We start from the raw sequence: 22,469 nt of genomic DNA, 5'->3' as shown, positions 1-22,469 counted from the left end.
TCTGGCGTGCGATGGGAGTCGTGTGGTTTCTAAGTCCTGTGCTGCATGACCTGTCACTGAAGACCTCGCTGCCCCAAGCCAGAGGTCTGTTCTGTTCAGATCCCAGGACACAGCTGCTGCAGCCTGTGGGATCAGTGATCCCAAGCTGGGGTGGATGGCCTGGGCCCTTCTGTAACCTTTCCTGGGCTCTGCCTGTGGATGCCAGCATGAGGGGAGGTGTTGGGGTCCCTGTGGTGGGCTGCTGTGTCGGTGGTGCTCGCGGTCAGGAGAGTGGGGGAGACGGGGGACCGCGGTCAGAGGACGCAGTCTGCATTACTAAAACAGAGGCTGAACAGCAGGGCAGGCCCCCGTCTTCTCAATCGGCTTCCACTTCAGGTTGTGTCATCAGGGAGCAAGTGAACACAGAAATCTGCAGCGAAGTGCAGTTCGCAGCCCGGTGAGTTCTGCTCGTCTTACATAACTGGGCTGTTTCCATGACAGCGCTGCAGGAGCTGTCTGTCAGCCAGGGTGCTAAAGGGAGCCTGGTGCTGACAGGTCTTCCACTGCTACTGGGAAGTACTACTCTCTCGGCTCTAACACTAGAGACACACTGCCTCCCTGTCTCTCTCGGCTCTAACACTAGAGACACACTGCCTCCCTGCCTCTCTCGGCTCTAACAGTAGAGACACACTGCCTCCCTGTCTCTCTCGGCTCTAACACTAGAGACACACTGCCTCCCTGTCTCTCTCTTGGCTCTAACCACTGGAGACACACTGCCTCCCTGCCTCTCTCTTGGCTCTAACCACTAGAGACACACTGCCTCCCTGTCTCTCTCGGCTCTAACCACTAGAGACACACTGCCTCCCTGCCTCTCTCGGCTCTAACCACTAGAGACACACTGCCTCCCTGCCTCTCTCGGCTCTAACACTAGAGACACACTGCCTCCCTGTCTCTCTCGGCTCTAACCACTAGAGACACACTGCCTCCCTGTCTCTCTCGGCTCTAACACTAGAGACACACTGCCTCCCTGCCTCTCTCGGCTCTAACACTAGAGACACACTGCCTCCCTACCTCTCTCGGCTCTAACCACTAGAGACACACTGCCTCCCTGCCTCTCTCGGCTCTAACCACTAGAGACACACTGCCTCCCTGCCTCTCTCTGCTCTAACACTAGAGACACACTGCCTCCCTGTCTCTCTCGGCTCTAACACTAGAGACACACTGCCTCCCTGTCTCTCTCGGCTCTAACACTAGAGACACACTGCCTCCCTGTCTCTCTCGGCTCTAACCACTAGAGACACACTGCCTCCCTGCCTCTCTCGGCTCTAACCACTAGAGACACACTGCCTCCCTGTCTCTCTCGGCTCTAACACTAGAGACACACTGCCTCCCTGTCTCTCTCGGCTCTAACCACTAGAGACACACTGCCTCCCTGTCTCTCTCGGCTCTAACACTAGAGACACACTGCCTCCCTGCCTCTCTCGGCTCTAACACTAGAGACACACTGCCTCCCTGCTTCTCTCGGCTCTAACCACTAGAGACACACTGCCTCCCTGTCTCTCTCGGCTCTAACACTAGAGACACACTGCCTCCCTGTCTCTCTCGGCTCTAACACTAGAGACACACTGCCTCCCTGTCTCTCTCGGCTCTAACCACTAGAGACACACTGCCTCCCTGTCTCTCTCGGCTCTAACCACTAGAGACACACTGCCTCCCTGTCTCTCTCGGCTCTAACCACTAGAGACACACTGCCTCCCTGCCTCTCTCAGTTTAAGCCACCTGGATGATGTGACAGCAGCCAGAGTGCACCAGTACTCTCCCCACACACCAGCTCTCAGTGGGGAGGAGAGCAGAGTGATGAAGCCAGTTCAGAGATGGGGATTATTAGGAGGCCATGATTGGTATGCCAGGACACCAGGGTAACACCCCTACTCTTTCTGAGAACCACTGGGATTATTAATCACTACAGAGACTCAGGATCTGTTTTACATCTCAGCTGAAGGACGACACCTTTTTACAGTATAGGGTTCCCATCACTGGGGCATTAGGACCCACACAGACCCCTACTGGCCCCACTAACACCTCTTCCAGCAGCAGCCTCAGCTTTCCCAGGAGGTCTCCTCTCCAGGTACTGTCCAGGCTCACACCTGCTGAGCTCTTCCACCTCCGCATACCTCTCCAGCAGAACTGCCCATTAACACCTCTACAGCAACTAGTGCTGAGTGTAAAGAATGAAACCCTGTGGCCTTGAGTACATCACTCCTCTATGCTGCAGCAGAGTAATTTTCCCAAACAAAAGGCTCACTCTGAATGCATTCATGACGCCTTTGTTTTCCTCGCCGCCGCTGACTTTTTAAAACACAAAAGGGAGGAGAGCATGGTGTTGGGGAAAAGCACCCCAGGGCTGAGGCTGCTCCTGTGTTCCGGGAAACGTGCACCAACACGCCCCCCCCCAATCTGCGAGGCGCGTGCCATTAATCTGTAAACAGGGCATGCTGCTGCTCCAGCACCGAATACCACTGTGCCCCTGGCTTTTCGATAATCAGAAGCAGCCAGCGCCAGCATTACTGGACTTATCCCTGCCCAGCACAGTGTCCTGACCAACTGCTACCCAGTGTCACACTGCTTTGCAATTTCTGTCCCAAAAGGGAAGAGCGCCACCTACTGGTCCACCAGCTGCTCCGATGAGCTCATGTTCACAGCGGAACAGCTCCTGGCCATTTCAGTACGTCCCTTATAAAACACGTGCAAGGGAAAGGTGTGTTGTACTGCCAATACCACGTCTACTAGCCTCTGGAGAGCTGCTGGACCACGGCCAGGCTGGGGATCAGCAAGTGGACACGCAGACTTGTGGGCGATTCGGTCTCCACACTGCGCTCGTATCTACCTCGAGACTGCCCGGAGGATTCTGGGATACACAGATGCAGTCATGCCGAAAGACAAAGAAGCCAGGCAGCCTTTATTGTCCAATTCAGGTGTTTATTTACAATAGAGACAAAAGACTTGTTTTTCCCCCACAAGGGCAGTGAAAGCAGAGTCTGAGCACTACCGGACTGGATTAAAAGCGTGTGAAGGTTGGATGACAAACAGGAACAGGCTCCCTGTAGCGCAAACCTTGTTCCGCCCCCCTGGAATGGGTCACTCCCCTCGGGCTGGGCCGGGTCAGCGTTCGGGTAGCGTCTCCTCGGCAGAGACTCGATTCGCGGGATGGCTGGTGGGGGGGGTTCAGCCCGTCTTGCGGATGGGCTGGTGAGGCTGGTTCGGCCCGATGTATCTCAGGGGGGTGCACCTGGGCTTCTCGATGACCTCTGACCCCAGATAGGGCTGCAAGACCTTCGGCACACGCACGGTCCCGTCCTGGAGAGAGGGAGACAGGGAGTCGGAGGACAGCAGAGGACAAATCACTGGGCTGTCATTCAGGCACCTCTTCCAACGACTGCAGGGAAACCTGCACAGCTGGGCGGGGTGATCTGGTCCTCCGACCCCCCGTACTCGCACCACCTCTCAATATCCACCGGCTGGCGTTTCGAAGTTGGTACTTCTCTGGGTGGGCTGGATCAATCGGCTCTCTACTATCACACAGGCTAGAAAGGCCTAATGGCCTAGACTCGATTGTAACTGTTCAATACTGAAGAAATTCTGTTCATTCCTTCTGTACATGTTCAAAAGTAATGTACAGGGCGTTATGTCACACAAGGAGTTACTTAATGAAGTCTTTCTTGAGCTGCAATGCACATAGTATACAGAATGAGGTCTTACTAAATCACTGCAGTTGAATATTGCTTCCCTTGGTTTCACTCATGCGTTTGTCATGTTTTTTTGTAATGCTTTGTTAAAGAGATAGAGAGAGTTAACTCCTTGGGGTCCAATATCCTCCTGCATCCCCCACTCTCTGTCTAATACCCTCTTCTGTCCCCTGTCTCTCTCCCCTCCCCCCCTTCCCTGCTCACCCTGGTCTGGTGGGTCTCCAGAATGGCGATGATGGTCCTGGGCACTGCGCAGGCTGTGGCGTTCACCTGCGGGGCAGATCGAGGGCCATTCTCAGGCAGAGACAGACGGACACATTGCTCTCACACTCTCTCACACTCTCTCACACTCTCTCACACTCTCTCACACTCTCTCACACTCTCTCACACTCTCTCACACGCGGACGCCCTCTTACAGTGTGTGCGTAGCGCAGGCTGCCCTCCTCGTTCTCGTACATGATGTGGAGTCTCCGGCTCTGGTAGTCCGTGCAGTTGGAGGCACTGGAGATCTAAAGGAGAGGGTAGTGGGGTGGAGGGGGGTCAGCAGGCAGGACAATCTGTAGCACAGGAGTTTGAAATCGACACCTTTCCAGGTCCTGATTGGCCAGAAATAATGTCGCACTGACCTCCCCGAAACTGCCTCTTCCAGGCATCCAGGCTTCGATATCGAACTTCCTGTACGCGGGAGGACCCAGCTCCTGGGTGGGCATGTCCAGCACCCTGCAGACAACCAGACTGGTCAATACCAGGGGCCTGACCACTCCACAGTCTTCCTATAGAACTTAATACAGACATGCACCACACAAACTCACTGACCTGTAGTGCAACTCCAGGTCAGAGAAAATCTCCTTCTGCAGGGAGAGGAACTCCAGCAGCAGCTCTGAGCTCTCCTGGCCCGTCTCATCTGCAGTCACGCCAAACATCTCCACCTGTGACACCACGGCACTGTGATCTTCCTATACACTAACACACTAGCCGTGCAATGCACTGGCACTCCAACACTGATGCTGTCTTGCACCACAGCAGTATTACACCAGCATTGTGACAAGTCAGCACTGTGGCAGTACCCAGGAAACTGCAGCCAGTGTGCGAGCGGGTGTGGAGGATCACCTTGGTGAAGTGATGCACTCTGTACAGCCCCCAGGCCTCCCTGCCCGTGTCTGTCTCAGCACGGTAACACGTGCTGCTGCAGACGGTCCTGCACAACACACACAGACAGAGTCACGCACAGATCCACGATATTTGCAACAGCACAAGTAACACGTTGCTTGGTTCAGTTTGGTTCACCACTGAGACAACCTGCAGTGGTGCTGGAGAAGTAGGGGCCATACCCCAACACCAGCAGCAAGATACATCACCAGTATGAAACACCAGGACTAAGATGCACCAATACCATGATGTACCAACCGTGCGACACACCAGGACTGAAATGTCCAGAAGTGCCATTTTTCAGACATTGAGCCACACTGCTCCCTGTGGAGCACCCAGGAAGACAGTGAATGAGTGAACGGAGGACAGATTCAGGTCTTGCCAGCTGCACTGTAACATGTGCCTCAAGAGAGCCGATCAGGTCAGTTCAGGAGTTAGGTGAGGCTCACCTCACCGGCAAGTCCCTCCAGTTCACTGCATGGTCCATGAAATACCCTGCCAAAGGAAAACCAGACTCAATATAGCACCATGGCATTAGTGTACACAGCACACAGCACCAGCAATCACACACAGAGCACAGAGTCACTTCACCTCATCGACGCAGAGTGTACAGCACGACCTCAAACATGCAACACATTACGAACAAAACACATACAGTACAAGGAAATACTGAACACAGTTCTGTTTGCTGCACTCCAAAAAGGAAATAGCTGCCTAAGAAAGAGATGAAAGAAGATTCCAGATATAACCGGGATGAATGCAAGACACTGACCGCTTAAAGGAAACAACTTTTTTCAGACTCAGGCATAGATTACAGAGATCATTCAACATCTGATATTGAACTGAGGAAGAGAATTCAATGGATTCTACTGTGCCCGGCAATGAAAGGAGAACACAAGAGCACAAGAGGCGAAAATGAAGAGCATTTAGAACTTAGAACAGGAGCCAGTTGTTTATACCAAGAGTGGTGGGTGCCTGGAACAAGCTGCCTTGCTGGCAAAGAAGATGACAACAAAATGGCTGGATGAGAACCTCAGATCAATAATTCACCAACTAACAATGGGTTGAGCAGACTCCTCTCTGTAACCCTCTCCTGTTCCTCTGTTCCAGTGACTGGGATGACCTTACTCCTCCTAAGGAAGCCTGCAGCGCGTGCCTGCAGGGTGCGAGAGTGTGCAGCGGCAATGGGGGACACTCTTACCCGCCACCCCCACCTCCCCTGTGCCGGCCAGGTTGAGATCAGGGAAGCGCGAGGGGTCCAGGGAGTAGACTTGGGACTGATGGGCGTGGGGCTGCATCCCACAACCTTCCTGAGGGAGAGGGGAGGGAACAGCAATGAGGAAGGAGCACAGTCACATCACACTACTTTGTGCACACCGCTTGAACACCAGCAACCGAGCACTCGGTAGTCTGGTGGAGGCGGGGCGGAGTGGTGCCTCTGTGGCTCAGGATCTGCGCCTGTGGCTGGAAGGTTGCCAGTTCAAATCCCATGGCCAGCAGAGGAATCCTACTCCATTGGGCCCCCGAGCGAGGCCCTTAACCCCAACTGCTCCAGGGGCGCCGTATAAATGGCTGACCCTGCGCTCTGACCCCCAGCTTCTCTCCCTGTCTGTGTGTCTCATGGAGAGCAAGCTGGGGTATAAGAAAAGACAAATTCCTAATGCAAGAAATCGCAAATGGCCAATAAAGTGATCTTATATCTTATCTCTTATAAGGTTATTGGCTGTTACTTTCAAGTCCTAAAGAACTGCTGATCATTTTACTTCAATTTGTAATGAGAGATCCTGACAGGTGATACACTGTTTTGAATGTATATAGAATTTTAGACACTTTTAAGATATTCACAGTTGCCTTCCCTTTTTGGGAACGTTTCTATCAAGTACATCCTGCGATAGTCTGACAGGTGGGAGACGTTTGATTGGAAGGGTTCAAGCCCTATTCTGGGAGATACCCTGTATCTCTCTTTTCTCTCCCTTGTACTGACAGTATTGTCTACATAATTTAGAAACTGCTCTTTGCTACTGTTCCGTTACGAGTTTTCATTCACAACTCCAACAACCTCCCCATTTTCACTTGAGCTGCACTTCTAACTGGAGAGCAGGTTGGGGGTGAAACTGGTGTCAGCGCTGCGCTCTTCTGATGCAGGGGGCAAGGAGAGAGGTGTACTCACAAACACAGCCCCCTTCAGCATGTCTGGCACCACCATTGGCACGAAGCCCTGGAAGAGAGGAAAAGGGTCTTCATTTCGCATATTTTCTGTAATGGGTGTTTAAAAATGAAAAAAGCCTAAAGTATGTCTGTGTGTGTGTGCCTCTTGTTCTGTTGACTCTGAGGGGCTAGTGTCTTGCTCTGTTGAGTCTATGGGAATAGTCTGTTGCCTGTTGCTCCTTGGACTCTCTATGAATAGTCTGTTGGCTGTTGCTCTGTTGAGTCTATGGGAATAGTCTGTTGCCTGTTGCTCTGTTGAGTCTATGGGAATAGTCTGTTGCCTGTTGCTCTGTTGAGTCAATGGGAATAGTCTGTTGCCTGTTGCTCTGTGGACTCTCTATGAATAGTCTGTTGCCTGTTGAGGCTGCATGAGTCTTTAAGAAAGACTGGGTGAGCCACCTCCACCAGCTTTCGGAGGTAAGTGGGAGGCAGTATGGAACGGGGGGGGAGTCAGAGACGTGGGGTCTAAAACAAGCTACCCAACCATGCTGTGGACGGTGATGAGGTCAAGAGCCTCAGCTAATAAGCTACTAACAAAAGGGTGTTCCACAGGGCTACTAACTGCTAAATAAGCTACTAACTGTCTGGTGTTCCACAGGGGCAGAAGAGCCACACAAACAGCCCACAGAGAGGGAAGAAAGAGGGGCAGAACAGCCAGAGCACCCAAGTGACAGACAGAGACGCTCGCCCACTGTCCCACCCTGCGCTGCAGCTTGTCCAGGGCGAAGCTCTGCAGAGCAGCCTGCAGCCGAGCCCCGGCCCCCCGCAGGTAATACGACCGGTGACCGGAGACATGAGCCAGCCGCCTAGGAGACACACACAGGGGGGTGGGGGTGGAGGTGGAAAGAAAGCGAGAGACACAGAGAGAGGGAAAGGGGCAGAAAGACAAGTATCAATATTCATGTACAAGCTCATCAAAAAGGTGCATTATACTCCAAGGCAACACCCTGTACTTTAGAACACAATAATGCTTGACAGTCATGATGCCTGGACTTTTCAAATCCTGTAATTTGCTAATGCAATGGTTTTCCCTGCAGACTCCCCTCCCTCTTCACTCTCAATAGCCTGGAAACTGCCGGGGGCGCTGCTTACCGGAAACAAAGAGACCTCATGCAAAATTAACACCCCACTTCTCATCTCCTAATGGTGCCCACAGGGCACACAGCAGCCAAACAGCAAGAGAGGCAGCTTTTGGGCTCATGCTAAAGCCTACGTTTCACCCAGCCAGACTCCTCACCTCTGCCTGATGATGTCCAGCCCCTCTCCGATCTCCAGGTGCCCTTTGACTTTAAAGTCAAAATCTGCGAAAGAACAGGCAGAGATTGAACAAAGGGAAACATTGTGAACGATCAGGGGTTGAGACGTCCACACTGTACACACTTCCCCAGCACAGGGTCTGATCCCGTCTTACCAGGCTTCTGCCCAGCCAGCTCCACCACGCGGGCCTGGCTCTCATCCCCAACGGGCTGAAAAAACAATGGAGCCTGGTTGGTATTTTGGGCAAATCTTCTGAAGGCCAATATAGTTCTTCAGCACGTCTGTTAGTGTCACTGTCTCTCAGAGAATGGGACAGTTGGTCTTGGGCTCAGGGAATGGGACAGTTGGTCTTGGGCTCAGAGAGCCTCTCAGAGAATGGGACAGCGCGCCCTGGGCTCAGGGAATGGGACAGCGCGCCCTGGGCTCAGGGAATGGGACAGCGCGCCCTGGGCTCAGGGAATGGGACAGCGCGCCCTGGGCTCAGGGAATCTCTCTCAAAGTCTCAGGGTTTGTCAGGCAATGCCATGTCAGAGCAACTCACCACACTGGGGTCTGTGCGATTGGGCAGTCTTAGGGCAGTAGTGTAGTGTTTGTCCTCCAGCTCACTGTGCCGGGGGTACAGCTGGTTCAGTCTGAGACGGATATCCCGCCCGGCTCCACGCAGATGTTGGTATTCAGGCAGCTGAAAGACAGAACGATGAAAAGACACAGTTCACTGAAAGAACATGGGTACACAGCCCCGAAGAACACTTGCACAGATGCAACGGTGATGTTTGATTCTTCCATTCCGAAACATTTTCCAGCCCTGAATAATCAACCAAATTTTTGCTAAAACTACAGCCAATATTACCATTACAGATACCTATTTTAGGTTTTTCACAATTTACTGCCGGTGAGGTTGTTACACGATCGAAAATTTTGATTTGAATTCCATATCGTAAACCTACCACTAGGTGGCAGTGTGCTATTAAAATTGAATGCGCCATAAGCACCTGGATATCGAGATATACTTCACGCACTTCACAGAGGTGTGGCTGCGCTCGGAGAGGCACGGTTCAGAGGGCTGCTTCAACAGCCACAAGACTAAGTAGACTGAGTACCCAGATGCTGACTGGCATTGTGGCAGGATAATTCGCACAGGAAAGATGACCCGGCCACATAATTTTCTTTGGGTGTATAATGTGATTATTTGGAACACTTTTTTAGATGCTAATGTCTGTTAATGTGTTTATGTGAAAGAGCATTATATGTTGTTTTTCTTAAAAAACAAAAAAGGAAAAAATAAAATAAAATTGAATGCAAAGGCTTACATAGGACCTCACAGACTTTAACCATACTTCAGCAATTTCTTGCCTAAAGGGTTACAATATGACACAGACTGGACCAGTGATCTCTGGACTGTAGGGTTACAATATGACACAGACTGGACAAGTGATCTCTGGACTGTAGGGTTACAATAGGACACAGACTGGACCAGTGATCTCTGGACTGTAGGGTTACAATAGGACACAGACTGGACCAGTGATCTCTGGACTGTAGGGTTACAATAGGACACAGACTGGACCAGTGATCTCTGGACTGTAGGGTTACAATAGGACACAGACTGGACCAGTGATCTCTGGACTGTAGGGTTACAATAGGACACAGACTGGACCAGTGATCTCTGAACTGTAGGGTTACAATAGGACACAGACTGGACCAGTGATCCCTGGACTGTAGGTTTACAATAGGACACAGACTGGACCAGTGATCTCTGGACTGTAGGGCTACAGTATGACACAGACTGGACCAGTGATCTCTGGACTGTAGGGCTACAATATGACACAGACTGGACTGGTGATCTCTGGACTGTAGGGTTACAATAGGACACAGACTGGACCAGTGATCTCTGGACTGTAGGGCTACAATATGACACAGACTGGACCAGTGATCTCTGGACTGTAGGGTTACAATAGGACACAGACTGGACCAGTGATCTCTGGACTGTAGGGCTACAGTATGACACAGACTGGACCAGTGATCTCTGGACTGTAGGGTTACAATAGGACAGACTGGACCAGTGATCTCTGGACTATAGACTTACAATAGGACACAGACTGGAGCAGTGATCTCTGGACTGTAGGGCTACAGTATGACACAGACTGGACCAGTGATCTCTGGACTGTAGGGCTACAACAGGACACAGACTGGACTGGTGATCTCTGGAGTTGAAGGCCCATTGTACAATCCATGAAAGTGCCTACAGTGGCTGAGCCAGCTGGGATTCCCGCTTCTTTCTAATGCCTTTTTGGGGCTGTTAAAATATGTATTTGTGAAATTTAGCTCATAATGAGATGGAATACCAAAGCGCTGAATATTGTGCCCGAGTGTTTTTTCTGGACACCACTTGGCAGTGCCATCTATAAAAAGTGCATTAGAAACACATGTAGTGTACTTACACTGGGCAGCACAGCCTTGTCCTGCTGCTCCTGAAATTAAAACAGAAGGAAATGAAGACTAAGGACAACACAGCCACCACACACCACCTCTACAGCATGCTCAAACAGCAAAACGTCAGCTGGTGTATTTCAACAGCTGTGCAGTGCAAATGAACACTGTGTGGCAGTGTAGTCTGGAACACACACAGATGGGACCATTGGCCACAGTTTTCATTATACAGCCCACTGAACAGGTCCTCACAGGTAGAAAAGCTTTTGTTTCATCAAGACAGCATTGCAGAAAGTGGTCTATATTCCTGAAACAGAGGGGCGCCCAGCTGTCTTCAGGCACGGGGGAGAGACACACTCACCACCAGGGCCCGGACCTTCTCGCTGACCTCCCTCTTCTCCTGCTCCAGGCGCGCAATATCCTCGCCCACCGCCTGCAGCTCCTGCCACACGGACACCTGGAGAGAGAGCCGCACGTGAGCGCTGCCCCTCGCGCACCTGCACCACCTGGGCAGACTACTGATACACGCCCCGCTCTGCTCTGCCTAGTGTCGACTTGGGACCTCAGCTGACGAAGGCGAGAACGGAGCTCAGACCATCCCGCAGCGCGCCTGGCACAATCGAAGAGGGACAGATAGGCAGGCTGGAGGACGGACACTCAATAGGGACAGGCAGGAGGACGGACACTCAATACGGACAGGCAGGCACACAGACAGACTCACGATCCCTCGCACGTCCTCCCCCCGCAGGTCCCCTTTCCTGCTCTCCACTTCTGTGATGACCCTGTCGGTGTGCTCACACACGAAGCGCATGTCCAGCACGGGCTTGTCGCTGTAGCCCTCGCGGACGTGCTCGTACAGGCTGCTGCGGCCCGTGTGTCTGCAGCGGCGACCCACCCCACCGGCTGACCCCCAGAACCGGCGGGGATCGAGCGGCTTCTTCAGCGACACGAAGCCGCCGCGCAGAAACACACCCATGGGCGCCGCCATGTTGAATACGGAAATGGGGGATGTGGGCGGGACTGGAAACACTTGTAGGCCAATGGGAGCGTCGGGGCGGTGAGGCGGGATCGGACTCCAACCAATCAGACGGGCGGAAGTGCTCTAGGTTGTTCCGATTCCGACTACGCTGTTGTTCTATGGGACCGTGTGCGTGTGGTCGTTTTGACAGTCGGAAAAAGTGGGTTTTTAAAAGGAACATTAATTCTAATTCGGCGTCGTTTCTCCAAAGAAGACAGTCAGGCGGTGCCTACAGGTTAGTGGTCCCTCCCCGCGGTCTGGGAGGGGTTGGTTCTGCAGGTGCTGGACGGTCCACCGGTGAGATGGAGCCAGAACACCGCGTTCAGTAGTTCCTCATCTCTCCCGACACAGGAGCCCGCTGCACTAGAGCCGCATTCCCCGGGATGCGCCCGACCGCTGTACCGACAGGCACGGCGTGTGGATCGGGGTGCGGTGTGCAGGACGCGGGTGAGCTGACGCGGCGTGCGCCGGGGTGCAGCGGTCCGGTCGCCGGTCCGGGAGAGCGTGTGCCGGACTGACTCAGCGCACCGGTGAGCTTCGGGCTTCGGGGGCGACCGAGTAACCCGGGGACGGAGGGATGGGGAGGGGGGTGGAGAGACCTCGGCAGTTTGTGCTCTCGTTGATTTTCCACGCTGCTGGGAAGGAAAGATGGTGGCCCCGCGCGCGTGTGTGTTGTTCTGGACAGTCTCGGAGATCCCCCGGGGAGAGTGCGGGGGGGCCGTGGGTCTCTGATTGAGCCCCCTCCCCCGTCTGTCCGCCTCGGTCTGTGTCTCCGTCAGACATAAACTACAGCCGAGAGCGCGGCTTGGAGAAAATTATGTATCTCTCTTTGTATCCCTCTGTCGAGAACAGAGCAGACTGTCACACCGTCGCTGTAAGTGTCTGGATACCTTTCAGCCTCCCTGGCAGCCCGCCTGTCTTTCTCTCTGATTCTGTTACTGTTCCTGTCTCTGTGGCCTGGCTGTCCGTTCTGCCTGCTTGTCCAGTGCCCGTGGCGCTGGGCGCTGTCTGCCTACTGCCTCCTGCCTCCTGGTTTCCCCCATTCTGCTCCCCGGAGGGTGGGAGTGTTCACCCCACATCTGCGTCGCGGCCAGAGATCCCACGCGTCTCTCTGTGTGCCCTCTCCCCTCTCTGATCTGAGTCTCGTCATTGGGGTCAGATCGCTTGTCCGTGCAGTTGGTGTGTATCATCTAGCCAGCAGCTCTATCAGCCTGCCTGGAAGAGGTGTTAGTGGGACCAGTAGGGGGCGGTCACCCTGCAGTCTGTGAGGGTCCTAATGCCCCAGTATAGCGATGGGGACACTTTACTGTAAAAAGGTGCCGTCCTTCTGATGAGATGTAAAACCGAGGTCCTGACTCTCTGTGGCCATTAAAAATCCCAGGGCGTTTCCTTCATGTTCCTAAATCAGACTGTGTGTGAGCAGTGACAGAGGCTGTGTGTGTGTGAGCAGTGACAGAGCCTGTGTGTGTCTGTGTGTGTGTCTCCGTGTGACGGAGGCTGTGTGTGTCTGTGTGTGTGTCTCTGTGTGACGGAGGCTGTGTGTGTCTCTGTGTGACGGTGTCTGTGTGTGTGTGTGTCTCTGTGTGACGGAGGCTGTGTGTGTCTTTCAGGACAGTGTCAGCTGGCGATGTGGCGGCCGCAGCCCTGGCAGGATGGGGACAGTGGCCCAGGAGAGCCGCTCTCCGACAGCGACTCTGAAGAGGAGGACTTCCCTGACGACACCACCACCCCTCTGGGAGAGTACGTCACCCAAGGTACCCAACTGACCCAGGGCGATCGCTCTCCGTGTACACTGATACAGGGCGCACGTTGCACACCTGGACAAACTGAGGGGCCGGCGCACACAATGAAGAAGCCTCCCAGTACCCTGACCAATAAAAAAGTCCCGGGTGGAACCTTGCACCAGAGCCACAAGTATCGGAACCCAGCAGTTACAGGATTTCTGGGCTGTGTCCTTCATCGATTGTGACTGGGATTTCCAGTTACTGCAGCAGCCAGCAGGCTGGACACCAGTAGGTCAGAGTGGTCTTGCTCTTGTATCGCTCATTGCATCACAGAAGATCTCCCAAATCCTACACCCAGGTGGTCTCGGGTCTCGGGTCTCGGGTCTCAAGCCTGACATCATCATGCTCCAGCGCTCCCACTCCTCAGCAGATCCGGGAGAAACGAGAGAGTCAAGGGGGAGTTTTGGGAAACCCAGATTGCACAAGGCAGAATAGAAGTGAGCCAGGACACCCCTGCTGTTAGGAACTGTCACTAGATCTGCAGGGACTGAGTAATCTGCACCTTATCCTCAGCCTCTGTAGCACAGTGTCCCTGGTGGCTACACTGGGCCACTGCTTTTATTTCGGAAAATAAAAGGGAAGGTTTTTTTTCTATTTTTAATTTCTTTTGAAGAGAGACAAGCGACACCCACTGGTGGAAGTTGGCTTTATTGCCCTAGTATATTGAAGCGGGTTAAAGTGCACAGAAGGGGATTAAAATGTGTGTATAGAGTATTATGTATAATATGGGACGTGTGTTTTTTTTTAAAGGAGGTTGCTCAGTTCTTCGGTTATTTAGGTCATTCGGGTACTATGACTATTTAGCATTTTAATTGTCGAAAATCCTGTGAAGTTTTAAAATGTAAATTTCTCTGTCAGGTCTCAAGCAGCTCCTGGATGCTCGGCAGCTCTGTGACGTGACTCTGATAGTAGAGGGGAGGAAGTTTACCTGTCACAGGTACGGCTACTGCTGATACTGTATGACTGCATCAGTGCTCTTGATCCTACAGCCCTGCTGCTGATACTGTATGACGGCATCACTGCTCTTGATCCTACAGTCCTGCTGCTGATACTGTATGACTGCATCAGTGCTCTTGATCCTACAGTCCTGCTGCTGATACTGTATGACTGCATCACTGCTCTTGATCCTACTGCCCTCCTGCTGATACTGTATGACTGCATCACTGCTCTTGATCCTACTGCCCTCCTGCTGATACTGTATGACTGCATCACTGCTCTTGATCCTACAGCCCTGCTGCTGATACTGTATGACTGCATCACTGCTCTTGATCCTACTGTCCTGCTGCTGATACTGTATGACTGCATCACTGCTCTTGATCCTACTGTCCTGCTGCTGATACTGTATGACTGCATCACTGCTCTTGATCCTACAGCCCTGCTGCTGATACTGTATGACTGCATCACTGCTCTTGATCCTACTGCCCTTAAGCCCTACTAATACTAAGACCACACGTCTCCTCCCAAGTGTGAGGAAGACCAGCAGCAACAGCCCCACATGCTCTCCTGTCCACTGGCCCTTGTGCGTCTTTGTTATGGTCGTTAATTAGTCATGATTGATTACAGCTGCTGCGGAAGGGCATTTCTCTGCCTCTTTGTGGGTGTTCATCTCTCTGCTCCTGTGTCCCAGGGCTCTCCTGGCCGCCGTCAGCCCCTACTTCCGCGCCATGTTCACCAGCCCGCTGGTGGAGTCCCGCCTCACGGAGATCCGGCTGGAGGAGGTGACCCCCGAGGTCATGGAGACTGTGATTCAGTTCGTCTACACGGGGGAGGCGGGACTGAACCTGGAGACGGCTGAGGATCTGTTTGTGGCGGCCAATCGGCTTCAAGTCCTGCCCCTGCAGGACCTGTGTTCCAGGTGACTATGGCGACAGTCGTTGGGCAGTGGCACAGTCCCGCGCACACAGAGGGAAAAGTTGAAGCAATCTTAGTGTTAGGGATAATTAACATCTAGCATGATAGTAATTTCACTTTTTCAAAGAGTAAAACACACTTATTAGTTTGAAAACAAAAAGTGTAATCCTATAGTCCAGAGATCACTGGTCCAGTCTGTGTCATATTGTAACCCTACAGTCCAGAGATCACTGGTCCAGTCTGTGTCATATTGTAACCCTACAGTCCAGACATCACTGGTCCAGTCTGTGTCATATTGTAACCCTACAGTCCAGAGATCACTGGTCCAGTCTGTGTCATATTGTAACCCTACAGTCCAGACATCACTGGTCCAGTCTGTGTCCTGTTGTAGCCCTACAGTCCAGAGAACACTGGTCCAGTCTGTGTCATATTGTAGCCCTACAGTCCAGAGATCACTGGTCCAGTCTGTGTCCTATTGTAGCCCTACAGTCCAGAGATCACTGGTCCAGTCTGTGTCATACTGTAGCCCTACAGTCCAGAGATCACTGGTCCAGTCTGTGTCATACTGTAACCCTACAGTCCAGAGATCACTGGTCCAGTCTGTGTCCTATTGTAGCCCTACAGTCCAGAGATCACTGGTCCAGTCTGTGTCCTATTGTAGCCCTACAGTCCAGAGATCACTGGTCCAGTCTGTGTCCTATTGTAGCCCTACAGTCCAGAGATCACTGGTCCAGTCTGTGTCATATTGTAACCCTACAGTCCAGAGATCACTGGTCCAGTCTGTGTCATATTGTAACCCTACAGTCCAGGGATCACTGGTCCAGTCTGTGTCCTATTGTAACCCTACAGTCCAGAGATCACTGATCCAGTCTGTGTCATATTGTAGCCCTACAGTCCAGAGATCACTGGTCCAATCTGTGTCCTATTGTAGCCCTACAGTCCAGAGATCACTGGTCCAGTCTATGTCCTATTGTAACCCTACAGTCCAGAGATCACTGGTCCAGTCTGTGTCATATTGTAACCCTACAGTCCAGAGATCACTGGTCCAGTCTGTGTCCTATTGTAACCCTACAGTCCAGAGATCACTGGTCCAGTCTGTGTCATATTGTAACCCTACAGTCCAGAGATCACTGGTCCAGTCTGTGTCATATTGTAACCCTACAGTCCAGAGATCACTGGTCCAGTCTGTGTGAGATCAGTTCATTTGTTTGCCCGGCAGTGACGATGGTGCCTGTCCCTGTGTCGCCCTGCGCAGGTTCCTATTCGAGCACTTGAGCGTGGAGAACTGCCTGGGGATGTACTCCCTGGCCCGCTCGCACCACGACCCCCTGCTGCTGCGCGCCTCCCTGCGGCTGGTGGCCCAGCACTTCCCGCGGGTCTCGCGCCAGCGGGACTTCCTGCTGCTGGACCCGGGCACCCTGGGCAGCCTGCTGTCGTCCGACCGGCTGGGCGTGGAGTCGGAGCTGGAGGTGTACGACGCCGCCCGCCGCTGGGCCGAGCACCAGCCCCGCCAGCGCTACCTGCACATGCCCGCCCTGCTGCGCCACCTGCGGCCCGGCCTGCTGTCGGCCGAGGAGAGCTGGCGGCTGGAGGAGGAGCTGGGGGGCGCGGCCCCCGGGGGGCCCCTGCGGCCGCGGGAGGGCATGTTCGAGAAGAAGATCGTCTGCATCGACCTGAAGCCGCGCGAGGACGGCTCCCTGCGCGAGGGTGAGTTCACGGTGGACTGCTTCGACCCGCGCACGGGCAAGTGGGAGCAGCTGGCGGCGCTGGGCTCGCTGCTGTGCCCGGGCTGCACGGCGGTGGAGGGCCGCCTCTTCGTGGCCGGCGGCGTGCTGCGCAGCGGGCAGGTGTCGGCCGCGCTGCACGAGTACGACGTGGTGCGCGACCGCTGGCTGGAGCGCCCCCCCATGGCCGCGCCCCGCGCCATGCTGGGGCTGCTGGGCTGCGGCGACACCCTCTACGCCCTGGGCGGCTGCAACCGCGGCGCCCTGCTGGACTCGGCCGAGTGCTTCGACCTGCGGGCGCTGGCCTGGCGCCCCGGCCCGCGGCTGCCCCTGCCCCTGCGCTCCTTCGCCTGCGCCGCCCTGCGCGGCCGCCTCTACCTGATGGGCGGCGCCACGCTGGAGCAGAACCGGGCCGCCATCCACTCCGGCGTGCTGATCTACCACACGGCCACGGGCCACTGGAGCCACGTCGGCCTGGACTCCGGCGCCACCTGCTGCGCGGGCGGGGTGGCGGTGCGGGGCGGGGTGTGCGCCGTCGGGGGCTACTGCCGCGACGCCACCAAATTCCTGGACGGGAACTTCACCCAGCTGGAGCCGCTGGACGCCACGGGCCGCGTGCTCTTCTTCCGCGAGGGCCGGGGCTCCAGCCGCGAGTCGGCCACGGGCGGCGGCGGGGGCGCGGGGGGCAGCGACCGCGCCCCCAGCCCCGTGGTCTTCCCCGGCCTGCCCCGGCGCATCGCCGCGGGGGGCGTGGCGCGCTGGAAGCGGCGCATCTACGTGCTGGGCGGGGAGAACGGCTCGCGCTTCTACGACAGCGTGTACTGCTGGAAGCCCGGCTGGCGCAGCTGGGTGCAGAGGCGCGAGAAGCTGCCCGGCGACACCGGCGGCGTCAGCCAGTTCGGCTGCACCACGCTCAAGTTCCCCAAGAAGCACATCCTGGCGCGGCTCAGGGGCACCCACGGCGCGGAGCGGACCCAGGACGAGTAGTAGAGAGGCGGGGGGGGGGGGCCGGGGACCCCGGGGGAGCGCGCACCCGAACCCCCCACCCCCCCGCGTGCGCCGATCCGATCTGCCCGCCGCGTCTGTTCCGCCTCCGTTTTGGGAAAAGGAAGAGAAAGGCGAACTTTCAGGGCGACGCCACAGGACAGGCTTAGAGGAGTATCGCAGCCCCCCCCCACCCCACCACCACGCGGCGGTGTGGGGCGAAGGCCTCACGGGAGGCAGGCCCCCCCCGTGTTTTACAGCAGGGGTCCCCGGTCCTGGCGCTGGAGACCCCCACACTCGCGGGGTCTGGACCCCGCCCAGCTCTCAGCTCCACAGTCGCCTCAGTAGTGGACGTTATGTGAATTTTGAATTCCTGTTCTTTTGATTCTCAAGGCTGCCTCTTAACTCCCGGGTTTCCAAAATAACGTCAAGTCTCAAACTTCTAACCAGTAATGACGTCCGGCTCGTTGAGGGAGGACTGGCGGCGAGGAGCTGGGCTGGACCAGACCCCAGCAGTGTCTGGGGGGCGCAGGTGGGGTGGGGGGTCTGTGCAGAAGCGATCTCTCCAGGCGGAGGCGCCGTAGCGTCCAGAGCAGGAAGGGGCAGGAAATGACATCACTGCAGCTCTTCCTGCCCGGCCTGTCCAGCTTCCTTCAAGCCAGGGAGCTGTCCAGGCCCCGTCGACCGCTGTCACGTGGGGCAGTGAGCTCTGTCTCGGTGCTCGCGGGCCGCGATATTCCTGCCCCCGGTGTGAGGGCTGCGCTCCAGCTCGTGTGTCGGGCTGGTGGCAGTTTTGGGGGCTGATTTGCAGGGTGGGGGGGCGGGGGGAGGTCAAAGGGGGTGTCACAAGCGTGGGTCGAGACGAAACTGCCCCTTTCTCTTCCCTGGGGTTTTTTCTCTGCCCCCCGGTGCGCGGAGCCGGGGGCCGGTGTCCGAAGACTGCTCCTGCCCCCTGACCCCTGGAGCTCTCTCCGTGAGCTGGACTGGGGTGGGAGAAATCGTCCAGCAGGGGGATACCGCCTAATACAGTGGCTGCAACATGGGATAGAAATCGTCAAAATCCCAGGCTATAAAAGGGCGATTTGCCTAGATCCTCTTTAGACCCTTGTAATGAATTATTAATTCATTTAGAAAGAGTGTAACTGTGATGCTGGGAGTTTGGCATACAGAGCTGTTCCAATAGCCTAACACTATTAAACAGATCTCCTCCCAGATTTACAGGTTGTTAATCCATTTCTAAAGCAGTGGCTCATGTTAATCTTGATCAAGCTGAACGAGGTGACGTGTTCAGTTCTTGAAATTTAGAGATCGTTTGGAGTAACAATAATAATAAACTGTTTTATATAGCGCCTTTCAGGGTACATTGCCTTAAGGCAGTGGAGAATAAATCAACCGAGATAGGTGTATAGAAAAGAAATCAAACAGTAAATGAAACAAGTACAATGAAGTCGTGTTAGCAGTGGGACGGGGTGGGTAGGGCTTGATTGGCAGGGTTTGGGCAAAGAAAAATAAGAATACTCTTCAGTCTCCCACAACCAGGGTTTCTTTGAACAACTTGCTGAGCTGTGCCTGTCGTTGTTAGCGGCTGTTTTAAGTGGACCTGCTAGACTCCCTGCAGTCTCACCGGGACTCTCCGACCCCATGCCCGGAGATCCCTCGGTGTGAACACGCAAACCCGCGTCCTGCTTCGTGGTCCAGAAGGGGGTTCTGGTTCCCCTCTGAAAGATCACAGACTCGCCCAGACGGCGGGGGGGGCGGTTTCTGGCGCAGGGCTGGTGTGCAGGGGCGCCCCCTGGTGGGGAGGGAGTGTTGCGTCGCGCTGGGCCAGAACGTAGAGGGAAGGGCCAGGCGCCAGCCCGCGGTCGAGGCCCTGGGGGCAGCGATCTCGCTCCTGTCCTGTACGTTCCTGTTAGGAGTGAGGCCTGACGCAGGACCACCGCGCCTGGCGCTCCTGGCCTTGCTGAGGGCAGGGAGAGCCCCCCCCGCGCTCCTTCGTGTCTCGTCGCCGCCCCCTGCTGGGCAGCTCCGCCCTCTTCTTGCCCTGTGAACTGCTGACGCGGGCGAGCAGCGCCGTGTTGTAAAAATGCTTCGAAACCTGTCCTGGAAGAGCGGCTTTTGGTGGTTGTCCCCCTCCCTCCCCCCCCCAAATAAAAACATTTGCTTTCTGCCCGTGCTGGTGTTCCTTGAGGTCTGTTTTCAGGGCCAGCCCGTGGGCCCTGAGGTCGGGGCGGAGCTCGGACGTCTGTTGACTCGCGGGTTCTGTTTGAGACGCCACGCCTGGGCTGTGCACCTAACAATCACGGAGATGTAAAACACTTAATGATGCAGTTCAGATAATAATAATCCTGACACATAGCCGTTTTCTGGACACTCAAAGAGCTTTACAGTAATGGAGAATCCCACTATCACCACCAGTGTGCAGCCCCACCAGGATGATGTGACGGCAGCCATAGTGCACCAGTACACTGCTACACACCAGCTCTCAGTGGGAAGGAGACCACAGTGATGAAGCCAGTTCAGAGATTATTAGGAGGCCATGACTGGTAAGGAATTAAGGTTTCACGTCTCATCCAAAAGATAGTCTGCAAAGGAACAAGAAACGGGTTTATTCCCTGCTGGAAAGAGAAGAGAGAAAACAACGTTTTGGCTGTGAAGCCTTCTTCAGGTGTGAGGAGGATCCAAAAGATGGCACCTTTTTACAGTATAGTGTCCCCATCACAATACTGGAGCATTAGGACCTGCATTGACTGCCCCCTACTGGTCATACTAAAACCTCTTCCAGCAGCAGCCTCAGCTTTCCCAGGAGTCTCCCCTACAGGTCCTGACCAGGACCACACCTGCTGAGCTCCAGGGGGCTGCCAGCTGGGAGCTGCAGAGTGATGGAGCTGATGACTTAATAGGAAGGAATGTACAATTAACCTAATAAAGTACAGACTTAACGATACTGGCATGATTCATAAATTGTAATGGTACAGTCTGTACAGTTTGAAAAGAAGGCAGAGCAACACCAGCCCAAACACTGCAGTGACAGATCACTGTCTAGAGCAGTGATCTCCAGCCCTGGAGAGCCCCAGTCCAGAGGGATCAGTGTTAAATCTTCTGTTTCTAAAGGTATAGATCAATCAAACAGGTAAATTGCTAAACTGAGTGATTTAGAGATCATGCGGGGCTAAGATAAGTATTCTTCTGCCCTAAAGGAGCGATGTTGTCTTAATGGAGCAGATGACCTGCCTGAGTGATCAACAGCTGACAGGTGCTGCTGATCTTTAAAAACAGGCGACCCGGAACTGGATAAAGGCAGAGTCAGAGGTGGTCGTAGTCCAAGCTTGTGGGCATCCCTGTCATGCAGAATGTTTGTCCTTCCTCAATGCTTTGATGAAGAGGGCGCGTTTATAAAGGGGGACAGGGTGCAGAGCTGTCCAGGTGGAGATGAGAGACGTAATCGCTGCGAGTCTGCACGAGTATCTCGCACGATCCACTCCACGTGTCCCAACGCACACCTCCCCCCACCACTCCTGTCCCGGGACTCGGCTGCAGCGTTTCCGGATGCGGCAGGGGGCGCTCGAACCAGCAGCCACGGGTCCAAGCGGGCTGACTCGCCTATTACAGGACAGTTCGATTCAAACCGTTTAAATGTCATGGCCGACGAATTACAGTGTCGCGAAAGCGCCCACAATTAACAGAACATCTATAGACTTGCACAACAGGACATCGCAACGCATAGCTGCCGCCAGCTCGGACCCGCTCTGCGCTGTCCGGTGACAGTCTCGGAGGAGGAGAGAGCTTCCTGACCTTCAGCTGCTGTAGGCGGGTCTGGAGCCCGCTCGGGTGAAAGAAGCAGGTTACTGCAGAGGAATACGGGTGCGAAAAGGTTTGTGTTTACAATTCTGACATCGAGAGACAGCGGAATACTAGATTCTTCACTGGAAACTTAATTAGTTGCTTGCTTGGTAAAAAAAAGTAGGTGAATTGAAGATTGTACCTGCCATTCGCATTATATCTTTTGTAAGGTACGTGATATAATGGCTTTAAGTCTTCACGTTTTAATATCGATAATTCATGTATTAATACCGATCTGCTTGTCCTGATCTTGTTGCGTTTACATTGCGTGAGAGCGGTTATAGAGTGGGGGGGGCGTCAATATTTTGTCATTTTATGGTTATTTTTTGTTTGAATGATTTACTAGCTTTATTTGAACTTGACATCTGCTTAGTAAATAAATGATAACGACGGGGAAGTGTTTATTAGTGAAACCGGCACGGAGTTCTAACATTCGGCAGTTTAAGTCTTGGTGGATTTATGCTGATGTGTAACCGGACGAGGGACTGAACACATCCTAACA

The 22,469-nt window shown here is 54.3% G+C and overlaps 2 protein-coding genes and 1 long non-coding RNA gene across 4 annotated transcripts; 2 read left to right on the top strand and 1 right to left on the bottom strand.

The window, feature by feature from the left end:
* Positions 1-161: 161 nt before the first annotated feature.
* On the top strand, positions 162-8,919 carry LOC138230231 (uncharacterized). Its single transcript, XR_011186271.1, has 3 exons — positions 162-436; positions 7,681-7,851; positions 8,120-8,919. It is a non-coding gene; the product is annotated as an uncharacterized lncRNA (long non-coding RNA).
* Positions 2,938-11,841, bottom strand: sars2 (seryl-tRNA synthetase 2, mitochondrial). The gene is made up of 16 exons (XM_069186483.1): positions 11,488-11,841; positions 11,128-11,223; positions 10,778-10,807; positions 8,881-9,021; positions 8,494-8,548; positions 8,320-8,383; positions 7,783-7,888; positions 7,045-7,092; positions 6,076-6,184; positions 5,324-5,369; positions 4,836-4,923; positions 4,542-4,654; positions 4,352-4,445; positions 4,142-4,234; positions 3,930-3,995; positions 2,938-3,336 (listed from the first exon to the last, which is right to left on the bottom strand). Exons 1-16 carry the CDS (start codon positions 11,752-11,754, stop codon positions 3,205-3,207), a joined length of 1,548 nt encoding a protein of 515 aa, XP_069042584.1. The 5' UTR covers positions 11,755-11,841; the 3' UTR covers positions 2,938-3,204.
* Positions 11,842-11,849: 8 nt separating this feature from the next.
* LOC138230190 (kelch-like protein 3) lies at positions 11,850-20,299 on the top strand. Of its 2 annotated transcripts, XM_069186481.1 has the most exons (6): positions 11,850-12,019; positions 12,136-12,231; positions 13,395-13,538; positions 14,427-14,505; positions 15,196-15,423; positions 16,675-20,299. In XM_069186481.1, exons 2-6 carry the CDS (start codon positions 12,168-12,170, stop codon positions 18,128-18,130), a joined length of 1,971 nt encoding a protein of 656 aa, XP_069042582.1. In that variant the 5' UTR covers positions 11,850-12,019; positions 12,136-12,167; the 3' UTR covers positions 18,131-20,299. The 2 variants fall into 2 exon arrangements, with proteins under 2 accessions (XP_069042582.1, XP_069042583.1); XM_069186482.1 differs by lacking the exon at positions 11,850-12,019 and having other exon boundaries at positions 12,142-12,314.
* Positions 20,300-22,469: the final 2,170 nt, after the last annotated feature.

Source organism: Lepisosteus oculatus, chromosome 3, assembly GCF_040954835.1.
Source record: "Lepisosteus oculatus isolate fLepOcu1 chromosome 3, fLepOcu1.hap2, whole genome shotgun sequence".
Taxonomy (NCBI): Eukaryota; Metazoa; Chordata; class Actinopteri; order Semionotiformes; family Lepisosteidae; genus Lepisosteus; species Lepisosteus oculatus.
The sequence above is the reverse complement of the archived record's forward strand: the minus strand, read 5'-3'. Positions and strand labels throughout refer to the sequence as shown.